The following is an 18,130-nucleotide window of genomic DNA, read 5'->3' as shown; positions in this document are numbered from 1 at the left end:
AAAGTTTAATAACAACAAAAACAAATTAATCAGGCGATTGTTAGTATTACTAAATTGCATAATTATAACAACAATGGAGATTAGAAGATTATTATCACTCGGTGAAGGGCACAACATGGACACCAAGTTGATTAATCATGTCACTTGCTTTTCCATGGAATCCAACAATTTTGTATCCTACTTTGTAGAGTAGAAAGCTTGAGCTCGATTCAAATCCAACCGACATAGATGTTCGTTTGTTCGTCTTAAACCTAAGCATAGTTATAACTTCGACTTCACTTCCGATTACTTTGTCGTAACAACCATCCATGGCCGTAATGTATTCACTTGGATATTCTACATCAAACTACCAAACAACATACTGATGTAGCGAGGATTTCGTTCTTGATGGGCCTTATCTGGTGTTTACGTGCCCATCAAGCAAGAGTCGGTGTTTGGTTTTATTGTTTCGATTTCTTTGTTTTCTAGGATAAACTCTGTTTCGTTTGGCGTTATCTTTTCATTTAGGATCAAGTTTGGTGAGTCTTTACACAACTCTATAAATAGAGCTTGTGACCACCTATGTAATCCATCGTTGATTTGAGAATAAGAAACCCAAAAAAAAAAGGCAATTTAAATTGCCCATAAAGATCTTGCCTTGTGTGAGACTTGAGTGGAGGACTCTCAACTCTACCCATCATCTCCATCTCCATTGTTCATTCTCCACCTTACTCTGTTTTCTCACCCCCAAAACAGAGCACCGCTCCTTCACTCTCACCGTCATGACATCTTCTCCGCTCCACGTCTTACGCTCCGCATCATTTGGTATCATATTCATATCGATCCTGTGTGCTGCTCCATGGCTCCTCCGGCCCAGGAGAAACCTACCAGCGACGATGTCAAACCTCCACCCACACTTTCGGATCCGCCAGATCTTGCGTCACTGCAAAGAAACTTGGCCACCATGCACTTAAACCTCCAAGTTGCACTACAGGCCTCGCTTCAAGAATTAGGAGCAGTAATAGTCCAAGCTATTCATGGCACCAACCCTACCATTGACAACAGACAGCAACCTCAACCAGTTCACGGTGCCGAGAATCCAAACCAACAGATTCAAGTCGTCCGTGATGCCCGTGTTATTGATCCGGACCAGCCCCGACAGCGCCACAACGACAACCGTTGGGAAACCGGATTCAAGATCGAACTACCAGAATTTCATGGTGGCATACGTGGTGATTCCCTCTTGGATTGGATAGTCACTATCGAAGAAATCCTGGAGTTCAAAGGTGTCCCTGATGATCGACGTGTTCCCCTCATCGCTACACGTTTTCGTAGCCATGCCGCTTCTTGGTGGCAGCAACTGAAGACTACAAGGGCTCGTAATGGTAAGCACCCAATCACCTCTTGGGAACATCTGAAGCACAAGTTAAAAGCCACCTTCCTTCCACACAACTATGACCGTACGGTTTTTACTCGTCTCCAAAACCTGAAGCAAGGTTCACGCACAGTTGATAATTATGCGGAGGAGTTTTACCTACTCTTGACACGTACGGAGATTCATGACAGTGACATTCAACGAGTCTCTCGTTTCATTGGTGGGCTTCGTCCGCAACTGCAAAATGCATTGTCTCAATTTGATCCGACCACCATCTCTGAAGCACATCGGCGAGCCGCCTCCTTTGAACAACAATTGAAATCCACAACATGGAACTCATCATATCGGTCACGGTCTGCAGAACAAAACTCCATGTCCGGCGGTTCTTCACAACAATAGGCCACGGATCACTCTACTGAGCGTGTCGGAAAACCCTCTGATGAACTGGCACTTCGTCGTTCTAGCCGTAAAGCACTTTGCTGCTATACTTGTGGGGAACCCGGGCATCGCCAAACGGCATGTCCTAACCAGCCTAAGCGTGGTCTCCTTGCGGACACTGAAATCATCGATGAGGAAGACGTTGATCCCATCCCCGACGACGATGATTCCGTTCAGTTCTCGGCTATCAAACCCACATCTGGCGACCAAGGGAAGATGCTCGTCGCTCATCATGTCTGCCTCACACCACAACAACGCGAATCTCATTGGCTGCGTACCAATATTTTCCGTTCGACTTGCACCATTCAAGGCTGGATTTGTACTTTCCTTATCGACTCCGGTTGTTGTCAGAATCTTATTGCTGAATCCGCGGTTCGTAAGTTGGGCTTGCCGATCGAAGTTCACCCAACTTCCTACACTTTATCTTGGATGCAGGACGGTCACGCCGCTCGTGTTAGCCACCGCTCCTTTGTTTCATTCTCTATTGGTCCTTTTTACAAGGATCATTGCTATTTTGATATCGCCAAGATGGATGTGAGTCACTTGATTCTTGGTCGGCCTTGGGAGTATGATCGTAAGATTACTCACGATGAGGTCAAGAACACTTATGAGTTCATCTGGGAAACTCACAAGATTGTTTTACTCCCCTCTCGCGAACATGCATTGATTCCTGCGACTTCCACTCCGTCCGGTGCTCCTCCTGCTGCGTCTACTTCCACTCCTCTCACTCATGTTGACTTTGTTCTCTGTTCTCTACCTGTGTTTGAGACTGAACTTCGCCATGAGGGTTTTGCATTTGCACTTCTCCTTTTGCCTAGTACCGGTTCTTCTCCCCCTATTGGGGTTCCAGCTGCTTTGGCCCCGGTTCTTGACGCTTTTGAGGATGTTTTCCCTTCCGACCTCCCCATCAGTTTGCCTCCACTTCGTGAAATACAACATCGCATTGATCTGGTTCCCGGTGCCACACTACCAAACAAGCCTCATTACCGCATGAGTCCCACAGAGCATGAAGAACTTCGTCGTCAGGCCGAAGACTTGTTACGGAAGGGACACATTCGGGAGAGTTTAAGCTCGTGTGCGGTGCCAGCTTTGTTGATTCCTAAGAAAGACGGTACATGGCGTATGTGTGTCGACAACCGTGCGATTAACAAAATCACGGTACGGTACCGTTTTCTGATTCCTCGCTTGGATGATCTCTTGGATCAAATCGGGAAAGCTTCCATCTTCACAAAGATTGATCTTAAAAGCGGTTACCATCAGATCCGCATACAACCCGGTGATGAATGGAAAACTGCGTTTAAGACGCTGGAGGGTCTTTATGAGTGGCTTGTTATGCCGTTTGGGCTGTCCAATGCTCCGAGTACGTTCATGCGGATGATGAACCAGGCCCTTCGGCCATTCATTGGTTGGTTTGTGGTTGTCTATTTCGACGACATTCTAATCTTCAGTACCTCCATGCAAGAACATGCACAGCATCTCCGTGACGTGCTCCTTGTTTTACGCCGCGAGAAGCTTTTTGGTGCTAAGCACAAATGTGAATTTGGAGTGCCGGAAGTGTTGTTCCTCGGTTATGTTATCTCGGGCCAAGGCTTGTCTGTGGATGAAACCAAGATCGAAGTTGTGCGTTCTTGGCCTACTCCTCGTACGATATCGGACGTCGTAGTTTTCACGGTCTCGCGTCTTTTTTATCGGCGATTTGTTCCCCACTTTAGTACGTTGATGGCACCAATCACTAGCCTTCTGAAGAATGTAAAGTTTGAATGGACTCCAGCCGCTGCTCATGCGTTTCTAGTTATTAAAGAAAAGCTCACGTCTGCTCCTATTCTCATTTTGCCGGATTTTGCACAATCCTTCGAGTTGCATTGCGACGCATCCAAAGTCGGGATCGGTGCTGTTCTCAGTCAGCAAGGACGTCCGGTGGCGTTCTTTAGTGAAAAGCTTGTTGGAGCTCGTTCACGGTACATCACTTACGATATGGAGTTTTACGCTATTGTGCAGGCTGTCAAACATTTGCGTCATTACTTGGTACATCGCGACTTTATACTCTTCACCGATCATGATGTTTTCCGTCATTTAGACAGCCAAGCAAAGGTCTCTGCGTGTCATGCCACTTGGATTGCTTTTTTACAACAATTTACGTTCTCGATCCGTCATCAATCAGGAGCAACAAATCGGGTGGCCGATGCCTTGAGTCACCGTCATGTTCTGCTTGGTACCATGCACACTTTGGCTCCGGGTTTCGCGGCATTTGCTGATATGTACCGGTCTGACCGGTTCTTTGGTCGTCATTTTCTCGAAGATGAAAATGGTACGTCGGCTGAGTTTGTGCTGCATGAGGGTTATCTCTTCATGGGGTTGCGGTTGTGTGTACCAGAGTGTAGCTTACGTTTGCAGATAATCCAGGAGCTTCACAATGAAGGCCATGTTGGGCGAGATCGTTCTCTACACCTTGTCTCGTCGTCTTATTTTTGGCCCTCATTGCGGCGTGATGTTGCCACGTTCGTTGAGCGTTGTCGCATTTTTCAAACGTCCAAGGGTAAAGCCTCTAATGCTGGGTTTTGATATGCCATTACCGGTACCTTCTCAACCGTGGACTGATCTAAGCATGGACTTTGTTCTGGGGTTGCCGCGTACTCAGAGGGGTAATGATTCTATTTTCGTCGTCGTTGATCGTTTTTCGAAAATGGTCCATTTTATTCCTTGTAAGAAAACGACAGATGCTTTGGCGGTGGCTACTTTGTTCTTCTGCGAGATTTATCGCCTTCATGGTCTGCCTCTATCTATTGTCTCGGATCGCGATACTCGTTTCTTGAGCCATTTCTGGAGATCTTTGTGGAAACTGCTTCGCACTAGCCTCAACATGAGTTCGGCCTATCACCCTCAAACTGACGGACAAACGGAGGTTGTTAATCGCTCTTTGGGCGATTTGCTACGTTGTCTTGTGGGGGACAACATTAAGAGTTGGGATACGAAGCTATGCCAAGCTGAGTTTGCCCATAATCATGCTTTGAATCGGAGCCTCGAATTTGCTCCGTTCCGCGTTGTTTATGGTTTCATGCCCCGGTGTCCGATGGATCTTACTACTCTTCCGGACCGTGATCGTTTTCATGGCCATGCCGTGGATTTTGTGGAGGAATTACAGGTCCTCCATCAGCAAGCTCGGGAGAATTTGAAAGCTGCCCAGTTGAAGTATCAAGAGGCTGCGAATGTCAAGCGCAGGGCGTTGGAATTTAAACCTGGTGATTTGGTCTGGGTCGTTTTAACAAAGGAGCGTTTTCCTGCCCGTGAATATAATAAACTCAAGTCGAGCAAGATTGGTCCCCTTGAGGTTCTTGAGCGCATCAACGCTAATGCATATCGGATCAAGCTTCCTCCTCATATGCGTACATCGGACGTGTTTAACGTCAAACATTTGTCTCCATTTCAGGGTGACAATGATGCCTTGGATTCGAGGGCGAATCCTCTCCCACCCGGAGAGACCTGATGTAGCGAGGATTTCGTTCTTGATGGGCCTTATCCGGTGTTTACGTGCCCATCAAGCAAGAGTCGATGTTTGGTTTTATTGTTTTGATTTCTTTGTTTTCTAGGATAAACTCTGTTTCGTTTGGCTTTATCTTTTCATTTAGGATCAAGTTTCGTGAGTCTTTACACAACTCTATAAATAGAGCTTGTGACCACCTATGTAATCCATCGTTGATTTGAGAATAAGAAAACCCCAAAAAAAAAGGCAATTTAAATTGCCCATAAAGATCTTGCCTTGTGTGAGACCTGAGAGGAGGACTCTCAACTCTACCCATCATCTCCATCTCCATCGTTCATTCTCAACCTTACTCTGTTTCCTCACCCCCAAAACAGAGCACCGCTCCTTCACTCTCACCGTCACGACATCTTCTCCGCTCCACGTCTTACGCTCCGCATCACATACATTCGTGTAAAATGCAAAATGTAAACTGCCAAAAATTAATAAAAACTTGTGTAAGTAATAGTTAGTTAATTACCTCTTTGATATCAAGTGGTGTTTTGTTTCCATGATCGTCTCCAATAACCATCCGAGTGTCCTTATCGTATACAAACTTGAGGAATGCGATACCACTTTCGCATTGTCCTACATATATCTTTCTTACATCATCGTAAACACCATCGTCCCATGAGGCTCCTCGACAACCACCTTGTGGTCTTAGTTTCTCTGCTGTAGGAGGAGGTATCTGACTATAGTACGCTCCAATAGCAACGAGATCACGATCACTATGTCGCCCATGGAACCCAACGACATCACATCCTTTGTTCTCCAACACAAATTTGGTACCAGACACCGTTCCAAATGTTGGAGAGGTTCTCCCTTCGGATGATTTGAAAACCAATGACGTGACCCTAATCTCGCCAGCTCCAAAGCTTTTGAAAGTCCCCTCCACGTATGTGATCAATTCATTTGGATAGTCGAGCTCAAACTGCAATAGAATCATGCTTACAATAAGAGACTACTCAAGGTTTTATAGTCAATGAATAAATTATTTTATGTTTTTAGAATCAATAACCTCGTCTTCTTCTCCTTCGTCTTGCATACTCTGCCAACCATGTTGACGTTCTACAACTGTATTGTTGTGGTAGTGAAATGTGATACATTTTATGTTAGTGGTATTATAACTAACATACACCGTTCTAATGCTTTCAAAGACACCATCATCCCAAGGTAGGCCTCCAAGAGAGTTGAGATTCTTGTTAGCATATCCATGGAAGCCAATGATTCTTTTACCTTTCTCTCCAAGTAAAAATTTCTTACCCTTTTCATACCCAAACATCTCTGAAACCCTGAAGTTGGTTGTAAATCGAAGTGATTGATTAATACCAGATGTGAAATCATAGTAACCCTCTACATATACTAGATGTTCATTGTAAAGATAGTTGATCTCAAACTGCAAGAAACAAAAAAAAAAAAAAAAAAAAAAAAAAAAAGAATTGGTGAACACAAAAGGATTAGCAATTTAGCCAATAACAAAAGTTGGGAACATCTTTGTATTTATACCGTTTGTGTGAAACCACTACCCGAGAAACCGTGGGTTGATCCTTCTTCAGATTTTCCACTATTGACGTAATCAAATTTGATGTATTGAATGCCGTCAAAACCACCTCCTACATAAATTTTTGCTATACCGTCATGGTCAGCTCCATCATCCCACTTATAGCCTCCCTTGCTACCTTTTGCTTTCAATTTATTCAGATAATTCCAAGTGAAATATGCTCCAAGGGAGATGATGTCTCTGTTCCTCATATGTCCATGAAAACCTGTTATATTTTTTCCTTCGACTTCAAGTGTAAACTTGTTACCCTTGTCATATCCGATCAGTTCCGAAATCCTGAAATTTGTTTTGAATTGAAGTCCTTGAATGTAACCAGTTCGTGGTCGTAGTAACCCTCTACAGATTCGAGGTATTCATTGTTGAGATGGTTAATCTCAAACTAAACAAACAAACCAAAAAAGATTTGAGAATAGGATGAAAAAATTAATTAGTACTATTCACATATATAAAACCGAGTAATATAAGTTTAGTTTAGTATACACCAGAGACATACCGTCTCAATGAAACCTTTATGTCGACGACCAACGAGTGTACCAAATTTTAGCAGTCCATTCTTTACATATTCAAACTCCATGTAATTAATGCCTTGGCATGGAGAAGCGTGAAATGGCGAACTGCTGGTTCCCTTCGGACCGTACTTCCTCTCCGATTCCTCCTTCAACCTTGGTTGAAGGCAGCTCCAATCTCCCCCCTCCTTTCCCTCCGGACCCCCCAGACCAAAGCCCTCTCCCCTCCCTTCCCTCCCTTTCTGATTTCCCCCCTCTCTCCCCTATCTCTCCCAACTATGCATTCCAGTCCTCAGCTCAAACTGCTTACTTGGAGCCTGAGCGAGTGATTCTAGCACTTCCTGTTCATCACAAATCCACTCCTGTGGTGGTTAATCCCCAAGCTCAAGATATCCTCAACTCTTATTACAAAAATTTGGGTCACAACCCTAGATCTGGAAATGCTACAGTACTAGAAAGTAAAATTTCACAATTCTCCCAAACTGTTGGTTTACTCTCCACACCTCAGCCGAAGGTAGCTCGCCGCTACATAAAAGGCCTCTTGACATCACGTAACTCGTGCAAGTGGCGGACTCAGCGAGTCAAGGGTGTGCAATCTCTTTGCAGCAAAATATTCCCTCTCACCCTATCCTCCCAACCCCTCCCCCCTCCCTCCCCTCCTCTCATCCTCTCCATCCTCCTACCCTTCCAACCCCCCATACCTCAATTTCTGATTCTCACCCTCCCTCCCTCTCCTCCTCTCACCCTCCCTCTCTCCCACTATCTCCCCCATCTCTCCCATCTGCTACTTCCGCTCACTCTCCAATTGCAATCCCCGCAAACCCCAGTACTGTTGTGCGTCCAGCTGAGGCATCAACAAAGCAAGTACCGGCGACAAACCAAACTACTCACCAAGCCAAAACTCTAGCGCAAAAGCTAAAAAATGCAGCGGATAGATCACTTACGCGACTAGCCCCAATGGAGATTTCTCCTGAAGGAAAGCCTAGAGTCCTTATCCCGGATGCAGTGTTTCAAGAAGGCGCGGATATTCACAGAGACTTCATAATTGGGAGATTCAAAGGCCGCTTGCCAACTTACAAACACATCCAGAGTGTTCTAAGCCATATTTGGGGTCGAGGGCAACGACTTGAAATTCATCTCAATCATGCTAGTGAGGATCCCAAATGAGCATCTGCGAGCCAAGATTCTTGAAAAGAAAATGTGGTACATTGGCAAATGTATGTTCTTGGTAACTCAATGGGATGCCTCAGGTGGTGAAAATACTGATCTGGAAGCAATTCCAATCTGGGCACATCTTAAAGGAATGCCTTTTGACCTAATGCATCATAAAGGCATTAGTTTTGTAGCAGGACTTGTGGGTGAACCGAAAGAAATGGACGAGTTTACGAAGAATCTAGTAAGCTTATTTGTTGCGCATGTTAAAGTTGAACGCAATCTGAATGAACTCTGCCTTCGTCAGTTGAAGTGGTCCGGGAGAATGGTGAAATTATAACCATTGATGTCGAGTACCCTTGGGTCCCTCCCACGTGCTCTCATTGCAAAGAGATTGGACACGTCATTCGCTTATGTCCTGCTGTTACACTATCATGGACACAGACGAAGAAAGCAAAAGAAACAAAAGAAATTGAGTCAAACGCAGATAAAGAAGCAGTATCTACTAAGATCAAAGGGACAAGCAAGTCTGACCCTGCTCTAGTTGCAACAAACCATGACTCCTGCTCCCCACCTTCCTCCTCTGCTCCAACCGTTCCTGGCCACCAAAATTCAAGCCAACCTTCACAACAAACCAAAACCGTTAAACAGACAAAACAATCACAAGTTGCTCCCTCTCTTCTGCCAACCCCAGCTATCAAAACCTCTAACCCATTTGATGCCCTCGCACCCTCTAACCAACCCCCTGAACCCACCCCTAAGGTCAACACCACTAACACCCCACCTTCCGAACCCAACAACACTACCAGCTTACCTTCTGATATGGTTATTGACCCGCCTCTGTGTATTATCTCTGGAGATACTCCTTCTGCTAAAGAAGGAGTTCCCCATAGTTCCTAACCTCTTACCTGTTCCTATGTATATAAAACCTTTTTGTTGGAACGTTCGAGGTCTGAATGACCCGGCTAAGCATCGACCTTTTGCATCCTGGCTAGCTATTAATAAGCCTACTTTTGGTGCTCTTTTAGAAACCCATGTTAAGGAACCAAACTTGAACCGTGTTATGACTCAAACCTGTCATGGTTGGAATTATGTCTCAAATCATAACTCTGATGAAGATGGACGCATTGTGCTAATCTGGAAAGCCCCGACAGATGTGACTGTCCTTCATCAGTCAAAGCATCTCCTCACCTGTGAAATCACAATACAAGGTGGACATCGATTCTTCTTCACGGCAGTGTATGCACCGAATTTGAGTGAAGAGAGAACTGACCTCTGGTGTGAACTCTTGCGGTTACATCAAAGCTTGATGCTTGACAACTTACCTTGGGCTCTTTGTGGAGATTTTAATCAGATAATACACCCCGCAGAGCACTCTAACCCGAGAATCAACCACTTCACTTCTCGAATGCTAGAGCTGAGAGACTGTCTTTTGCAGTTAGAGGTTTTTGACTTGCGGTTCCAAGGGCCTCCGTTCACCTGGACAAACAAGAACAATACAAATCCGATAGCGAAGAAGCTGGACAGAGTCCTTGTAAACAACCACTGGCTCAGCTGTTATCCTGATAGTGTGGTCTCTTTCCTAGCTCCAGATTTCTCTGACCACTCCCCCAGTCTCATTAACCTCCATACACCCCTACCCACCTCAGGCACCAAACCCTTCAAATTTTTCAACTACCTCACCAAACACCTTAAATTTTTTCCCCTGATTGGAACTGCTTGGAATCGAATTAGAAGTACATCTCCTCTGGAGCCCTGTTTGTCCGCACTGAGCGCAAAACAAAAAACACTTAAAAGAGAGTTAAAAACACTTGCGAGAGAAAATTTTTCTGATATCCAAAATAGAGTTTGTGAGACTAACCGTTTGTTGCAATCTTTGCAGGTTCAGGCATTGACAACTCCATCACCCGCTCTATATGAACAAGAGAAGGAAATGCATACTAAGTGGATGTTTCTCAGAACTATTGAAGAGGCGTACTTCAGGCAAAGATCAAGAATAAACTGGCTAAAGGAGGGTGATCTTAACACTACTTACTTCCACAGAGTAATGCAGATGAGAAATGTGTTTAATGTCATCCGTTCTTTCACTTCTCTTTCGGGTTCTGTGATTGACGACCCTCTAGAAATGAGCTCCCTCGCGGTAAACCACTTCAAGGCGCTGCTTGCACCAATAGTCCTGCAACCTGTGACTGTGCCCCTTGACTGGATTCAGAATACGATTGCTTATCGCTGCTCTCCAGACCTGAAGAAAGCAATGACAAAGTTACCAACACCTGTAGAAATAAGGCGGACCATGTTCAAACTTAATGCTAACAAAGCTCCGGGACCAGACGGATTTACCTCAGCCTTCTACAAAGCATCTTGGGATATACTTGGTGTCGAAGTAACGTCCAGCATCCTCCAATTCTTTCACTCTTCTTTCCTTCCCTCCGCGACCAATGCAACTATCCTTGCTCTAATTCCCAAAGTTCCTGGAGCCTCTATCATTTCGGATTTTCGTCCCATCTCGTGTCTCAATACTCTGTACGAGGTCGTTTCTAAGTTGCTAGTAGCAAGATTGAAGCCCACTCTCCCTAACCTGGTACAAAAGAATCAGACAGCTTTCATTAAAGGTCGTTTGTTAGTGGAGAATACTCTGTTAGCTGCAGAGCTGGTAAATGGCTATCATCACGAAAAAGGGCCTAAAAGAATAACCATCAAAGTGGATATCGCTAAGGCGTTTGATACGGTGAGATGGGAGTTTATTTTTAGCTGCCTTAGAGGCATTGAAGTACCGGAGACTTACCAGCGCTGGCTCAAAGCTTGCATCTGCACTCCTTCCTTCTCGGTAGGCTTCAACGGGCATGTACACGGCTACTTCAAAGGACTCCGGGGACTTCGCCAGGGAGACCCCCTCTCGCCTTATCTGTTTGTTCTAGCCATGAACTGCCTGTCAGCTTGCTTGGATAAAGCAGCAGAAGAGGGAAAAATTGGCTATCACCACAAATGCAAGGACATGAAACTTACGCACCTTTGTTTTGTAGATGATTTGCTTATATTCACATATGGGGAGGCATCCTCTGTACGCAATGTAATTCAAGTTATGAAGGAGTTTGAAGCAGTCTCGGGTCTTGCCATTAGTATACCAAAGACGAGTTTTTTCACCTCTGGTCTCTCTCAACCTGAAACAGACCAAATAACTGCTATTACGGGAATAGCTCATGGCCAGCTGCCTATCAGATACTTAGGACTACCATTGTGCACAAAGAAGCTCACCTTGTTGGATTGTGCGCCATTAATTCAGCGTGTCAAGAGCCGGTTCAACGCTTGGTCAACTAGATCGCTCTCTTTTGCAGGTCGTCTCCAACTTTTGAACTCACTTATTGCAGGGATATCAAACTTCTGGTGTTTTGGATTTGTCCTGCCAAAAAAGTGTATTAGAACAATTAACTCTCTGTCAAGTGCATTCCTATGGAAGGGGTCAACAGAGGGACATCATTCTGCAAGGGTCGCATGGGAGGTGGTAACACTAACTAAACAGGAGGGTGGCCTAGGGATCAGGGATCTACAAACTTGGAATACTGCATGTATGATAAAACTTATCTGGCTAATCTTCTTTCAATCTGGCTCAGTTTGGATGGCGTGGTTCAGGCGGGTCGTTCTCTCTGGCAACCTTAGCAGCTTCTGGACCAGAAAGTCAAACATCAAACACTCTTGGTTAACCAAAAAGTTATTCAAGATTCGGGAAATGGCTTATGATTGGATTAAGATAAAACCAGGTAATGGGAGATCATGTTTGTTTTGGACTGACAACTGGAGCCAACTGGGAAAAATGACTACTTACCTCCAAGGAGATGGAATCTATCAGGTGGGCATACGTCGAGGCATATATCTCTCGGATCTGTGGAGACAGGGAACCTGGAACCTTCCACCTGCACGATCAGACACACAGGTTAATCTTCATATAAATCTGTCTACTATAACACTAACAGATGAACCGGATATTATACTTGGTGGATTAATGACACTCACAAGGGAAGACATAACACGGGAACTATCTGCTCTGCAATTAAGGAGGAAATACCAATCGTACCTTGGCACTCCATTGTTTGGTTCGCCGGAGGAATCCCCAAGCATATGTTCTTGGTCTGGTTATTCATGTTGAACAGATCTCCCACCAGAGATCGACTGCTCAACTGGGGTCTGTAGGCCGACCCGATCTGTCTGCTCTGTGGAAGCTTCCCTGAATCTCGTGACCATCTACTGTTTGAATGCTCCCTAAGCTGGACGGTCTGGTCAACCATAGCAACTCGCTGCAGAATCAACCCTTCACGATCCTGGTCTAATACAGTGCAAAACCTCATGCAACTTTCTGGCCCCTGCATCTCAAGGAAACTGGCACTCTTAAGTTGGCAAGCGACAATCTACACACTCTGGACGGAGAGGAATCATCGGCTCCACCGTAACACCTTCAAGCCCGTTGATCTCCTAATTCGTCAAATTGACACCATCATCCGGAACAAAGCATCCAGCGTGCGAGGCACCAACTTGGAACAATCTCTCTCTCTTACACTTGTGGTTCTCAGGAAGAGGAACGGCGATACAAACAACTTCACAAACCTAATTTCTTGTCGTGATTCAGGTGCATAGAATGGCTTTTCATCTGTCTCCAGAAAAATAATGGAGACTGGTTTGAGGCAGTTATTCTCAACCAACAGTCTGGTTCATTTTCAACAACTGGTTAAACATTTGGTTCTATTTTAACTATGAGTTTGTAATTTATTTTCTTATCGGGTTTCCGAGTTGGGCTTAGGCCCTGTAAAACATTTGCTATCCTGCATTTTAAATTGAAAGCATTTTAACAAAAAATTAATGGCTTGGCGACCACCTCCAACAAAAATTTTGGAAATACCGTCATGGTCAGATCCATCATCAAATGTAAAGCCTTTTGTGCTACCTACCGCTTCCAATCTTTGAGCCATCGCCAAACTGATTAGAATCTAATTCATAAATGGAGGAATCGCATTATTTCCCACATTTTTCTTTTATAACTATTTTATGAATTTTTAGTACTCTCTCACGACGACAAGAATCTAATAAGTTCAAAGTTCAAGCAAATAGACCATTGGGGAAAGAGAGGTTCCATTCATGATGTTGTATAAGTTCTTGAAAATATATGCTCATGATGTTTACGTAAAAACAATTTGAACCAGAAATTCAGAATATATAAGATTATAGAGCTAAATCAATATACAAAGATATCTGCATTGGGAAAGGATAGAGAAATTAATATAACCTTGGTTGGCTGATGAGGAGAAGAAGACTTGATGATCGGAGATTACTTTTTGGTGAACAATCGATCGAAGATGGTTATCCATAAAGGGGTATATTTATAAATAGTGGGAGAATTTTTCTTGATAAATTCAATACAGTTGGGTCACAAGTCACAGCTCAATACTTTTACCAACAACGACCAAGTAGTGTATATTTTTTTAATATACTGACTACCGATTCCTAGGGGCAATATTATACAGGCACACTTTCAAAACTTGAATTAATTCTTATGACTGGTTTGAGAAGTATTTGGTTCGAATAATAGGTCCAAAACAATAGAATCCCATACGAATTAAAAAATATAAAACATTATAAGAAACGTATTGTAATGAATTCATCACAAATCCGTTGGAAACACTTCATATTTCATCAACTGAAAAGAGGCATGAAGGCGTCTTTGTCTACAGAAGGATTTGACTAGTGTATTTTTTTTCCGGCCGGCTGGAGTGGACCTGGTTCCCCAATCACTATTATATAACAATGTCAAAAAATAAAAAAATACAATCAAATTGCATGTCGTGGACCTCTTCGTAGTCTTTTTGTTTTATAGCTAAAGTTAGATTTGGAGCAAGACTTTTCATCAACATTTATGTATTACATTAATCGTAAGATTTGAAAGGTACATTGAAAGCTCTAAACCGTACGGGTTAGACTTGATTGAACAAAAACACCTGAGCCATATAAAAAGAGGCTTGTTGTGGTCAATGTGATGATATAGTTCCGACTCAAGACGGTTATCGAACTCGTTGTTTTTGTGTCGATTTTTATATTGAAGAAGCACAAAACCAAACTCATTAGCTCTCTGTTTATGATATTGGTTTGATCGATTTTCTATATGACTAGTAAATAAATCAAAAGGTGACAATAAGATTAATGTACATTTTTTTTATAACAATTAGTTTTACCAATGACCATGATTCATCACTGTCTACGCCTGCAGATCATATTGACACAAATATGAACTTCTAACATCAAATAAGCTTTCTCTGCCTAACTACAAACAAAATATCAATCAAACAAACCCTTCACTAAAATCATCTAACCCGGTTCCGCTTTCTCCCCATCAATGCAGGAGAATCAAGTCCTCGATTTGCTTGTCTACCGTCCTTTCTTCTCTCTACAGCCGTTCCCTTCTTACCAGCTGCTGACGATTTCACAGCAGAAACTGGTATATCCGTAACAGACCTTTTCTTACCCCTGCTTGTAGTCTTTGCCATATCTTTCACAACAGTCTTAAGAGGGTGCGCCCCGGTTCTTGGTTTTTTAGCTGCTTGGCTCATTCGGACCACAGGAGATGTAGGTTTCTGAGGAAGAACCGGAACCTTTGTTGTGCTTGTTGTAGTAATGCTGCTACGATGAGGAAGATGATCTTCTGTCAAATAGTGTCTCAGAGACTTGGTAACAATGTCTCTAAGGCACACCGCGGATTTGTATTCACGAGTGTTCTTAGAGTAAAATATGGCTGCGTTATTCGCTACAAAAAGAAAGTCTCTAAAGAGCTCTTTCGCTGAAGATATTGAACAACCATTGATCCTTGATTGTATTGTGTCTAAATCCATATGCCTCTGCACCAGTTTCTTGTATCTTCCCCTTTTCTGTTCAGTACCAAAAAAAAAACATAAGAGGAAATAAGCGAAAAAGGCGGTTTCAAGGTAAAGACTAAAAGCACACCATATTATTATTAAGATCATCACCTGGCTATCAAGCCGTCTACGGAAGACGAGTGCACATTCGTTCTGTGCAATAGTGTTGTATATCTTCATAAGATCCTTTGGTAAAGCCAAACCATGACCTCGGCTTTGACTGTTGTTGCTAGTAGAAGCAGCTTCTTTACACCTAGAAACGCTAGCAATATCAGCAGAAGTATCCAACAAATCGCTTTCTTCTACAGCGCTAACTTCTGTCACTTCTTTACCAACGCTGCAATCTTTTCGTTTTCTCTTGCCTCGTTTCTTCCTCATACTCGGAAGCACTTGTCCTCCTCCATACACTGACTCGAAAATGTCGCTGTGTAATATGTTTTCCGTCTGCTCTTGCTCTACTGCTACTACTACTACTGGTGCTTCTGACTTGGCTTCCGGTGACCAATTTGTTGTGATCAGTTCTTGCTGTGTGAAGCTACCAACTGATGACAAGTCTTTGGATGTATCTTTGCTCGTGCATTCTCCTCCACCCTCGGACTTTGGGGAGGGTTCGAGTGATAACGTTCGGCTAGAATCATAATTGTTTTGTTGACATTCATCGTTACTTTCTGACTTCAAACTCTGAAGCTTTGATTCCAAAGACCTAAAAACAGAATATCACAGCACATAATTGAACATTCAAAATCTGTTTTTTCCTTTGCTTCTAAGATATCAAAACGTTAAGTCATTAGAAAGAAATATTAAAAAAATGCTAACCCAATGGAGTCTTCGGATTTAAGTAAAGCTGCCTTTAGCTCAGCTACTCGTTTCTTCTTAAGCTCTTCAAACCAAGCTCTACAAGAACGTGAACATATGATAACTATGGTTAATGGTAGGTCATAAAAGTCCAGTTTTTTGACAAGAAAAAACAAATCTTTACTTGCATCCCAAATAACGTTTCCGCAAGTCCTTGTACTTAGCCTTGCATATCTGCAAATAAGCATAGGAATTAGCAGATTCAAAAGATAAAGATAAGACAATATCAAGAATTGACCAAACTCAGCTTGCAATATCACAAGAACCACAAGACATTTTTCTAATTTCTTGCATTAGTCAATGTAGTTAAGTTTCCAATTCGAGAAGATACACATAATAGTAGTCTAACAAGAACAAAATCTTTATTTTACTTTGACCCTAAAAGCTTTCTTGACCCACAAGTGATGAATCTATGCTTCTTAATCCACCGACAACAACACTGTTGTTCTGTATCTTCTTTTTTTTTTTATCTTTCAATTATTAAAATTAATTTCAACAATCCATAAAATCTTGCTTAAATGACCTAACCTAATTATGTTTTTTGAATTCCGACATTAATCTTATCGAAAACTTCAGAAATTAAATTAGAAATTTAAGGGGAAATGAGAGATTGAGAGAGACCCCCAAACCTCAGGTGTGAAAATCTCAGGAAGAGAATGAGAATGGAGCTCGTCGGCGACAACGGTCCAATCACCGGTTCCATGACGTAGAACGGCACCGCCGAGAAGAAGCTCCTCCCATGTTCCCCAATCACTCTCCATCATCGTCGTCGTCATCATCATCATCATAACCATAAAGAAAAGAAAAAAAATTCAATCACGCGTGTCCCTTACGCGCTTCTCGATTTTGAAAAGAAAAATTCCAAAATTAAACTACGCACCCCTAGCGCACGTTACCGTATTCCACCTAATTTGTTTTCTCTCTCCGACCACTCAATTCTCAAAACAGAGAGACAGAGACAACAAACCAAGAAACCAAAAAAAAAAAAAAAAGTTTAATTTTTATTTTTGGTAATCTGGTATGATAAGACAGGAAGCTAGGTAAAAGCCGTTTCGAGTGGGTTTGTGTCGGAGGTTATTACACGAAAAGCTGTATTCCGACAAGAAATGGGGGATGGAAAATTAAATTTTTAAAATTCAAAATTAGTAAGAAAGGAGAAAAAAAAAATCTGAGGTGGGAGAGAAAAGGGTTGACGAAGGGTCTAGGCTTAAAGCTCGACGTTTTGTGAAATGGAGAAAGAAAATTGAAATTGATGGTTGTGGTTTGTTTTATTTTCTTGTTTTGTTCAAAAGCCAAATAAGAAGAAGGAAGATTGGTTTGTTTTTGAACGAAAGACTTATGACTAGATTTGTGTGCCTTTGTTTTTTGTCCCTAAATAAAGTAATTTATTTTAACAGAATTTTTCTATCTTTTTCTTTTTATTTATTATTCGTCATTACCACAACTTGTTAGAATATTTATCTCCAATACTGGGGAGCTAATTTGTTTTTATTTTTAGACATTAGTGTTTTGTTATATCAAAATCCAAAACTGATTTTAGAATTGATAGTTTCACCGAGAATAATATAATTAATGATGTTGACAAAAACAAATTATATAATATGACGAGTAATAAACAAGACATATCAATACATCATCCCATTTAATTCTGTGTTGAATAACACTAAATTTAAGATTTAAAAAGTTAAATATATACCCTTTATTAAAAATATTAACTTAAAATATATACTATAATAAATCTCTGATCAATGATGTATTTATTTTCCTAAACCATTTTTAGAAGTACTAATTGGAATCCAAATTAACAGACGAGAAGTTTCTTCGTTAAATTTATTTCCTGATTTTGGGATA

At 42.4% G+C, this 18,130-nt stretch overlaps 1 protein-coding gene and 1 pseudogene across 2 annotated transcripts; both read right to left on the bottom strand.

Moving 5' to 3' along the window:
- Positions 1 to 28: 28 nt before the first annotated feature.
- Positions 29 to 13,489, bottom strand: LOC104754113 (jacalin-related lectin 14-like; annotated as a pseudogene).
- Positions 13,490 to 14,688: 1,199 nt separating this feature from the next.
- LOC104752787 (uncharacterized) lies at positions 14,689 to 17,636 on the bottom strand. Of its 2 annotated transcripts, none has more exons than XM_010475025.3 (5): positions 16,909 to 17,636; positions 16,404 to 16,453; positions 16,241 to 16,318; positions 15,536 to 16,127; positions 14,689 to 15,436 (listed from the first exon to the last, which is right to left on the bottom strand). In XM_010475025.3, exons 1-5 carry the CDS (start codon positions 17,071 to 17,073, stop codon positions 14,876 to 14,878), a joined length of 1,446 nt encoding a protein of 481 aa, XP_010473327.1. In that variant the 5' UTR covers positions 17,074 to 17,636; the 3' UTR covers positions 14,689 to 14,875. The 2 variants fall into 2 exon arrangements, with proteins under 2 accessions (XP_010473327.1, XP_087346412.1); XM_087490286.1 differs by having other exon boundaries at positions 16,901 to 17,619.
- Positions 17,637 to 18,130: the final 494 nt, after the last annotated feature.

Source organism: Camelina sativa, chromosome 16 (assembly GCF_030686135.1).
Source record: "Camelina sativa cultivar CO46 ecotype springtype chromosome 16, ASM3068613v1".
NCBI lineage: Eukaryota > Viridiplantae > Streptophyta > Magnoliopsida > Brassicales > Brassicaceae > Camelina > Camelina sativa.
Note: the sequence above shows the minus strand (reverse complement) of the source record. Positions and strands in the feature narration are given on the sequence as shown.

Coding starts and splice junctions, on each gene's coding strand:
- LOC104752787 (XM_010475025.3), bottom strand. CDS start 17,073: ATGGTTATGATGATGATGATGACGACGACGATGATGGAGAGTGATTGG. Junction 16,454..16,908: donor CTGAGATTTTCACACCTGAG/GTTTGGGGGTCT, acceptor GCTTATTTGCAG/ATATGCAAGGCTAAGTACAA. Junction 16,128..16,240: donor AAATCCGAAGACTCCATTGG/GTTAGCATTTTT, acceptor TTCTGTTTTTAG/GTCTTTGGAATCAAAGCTTC.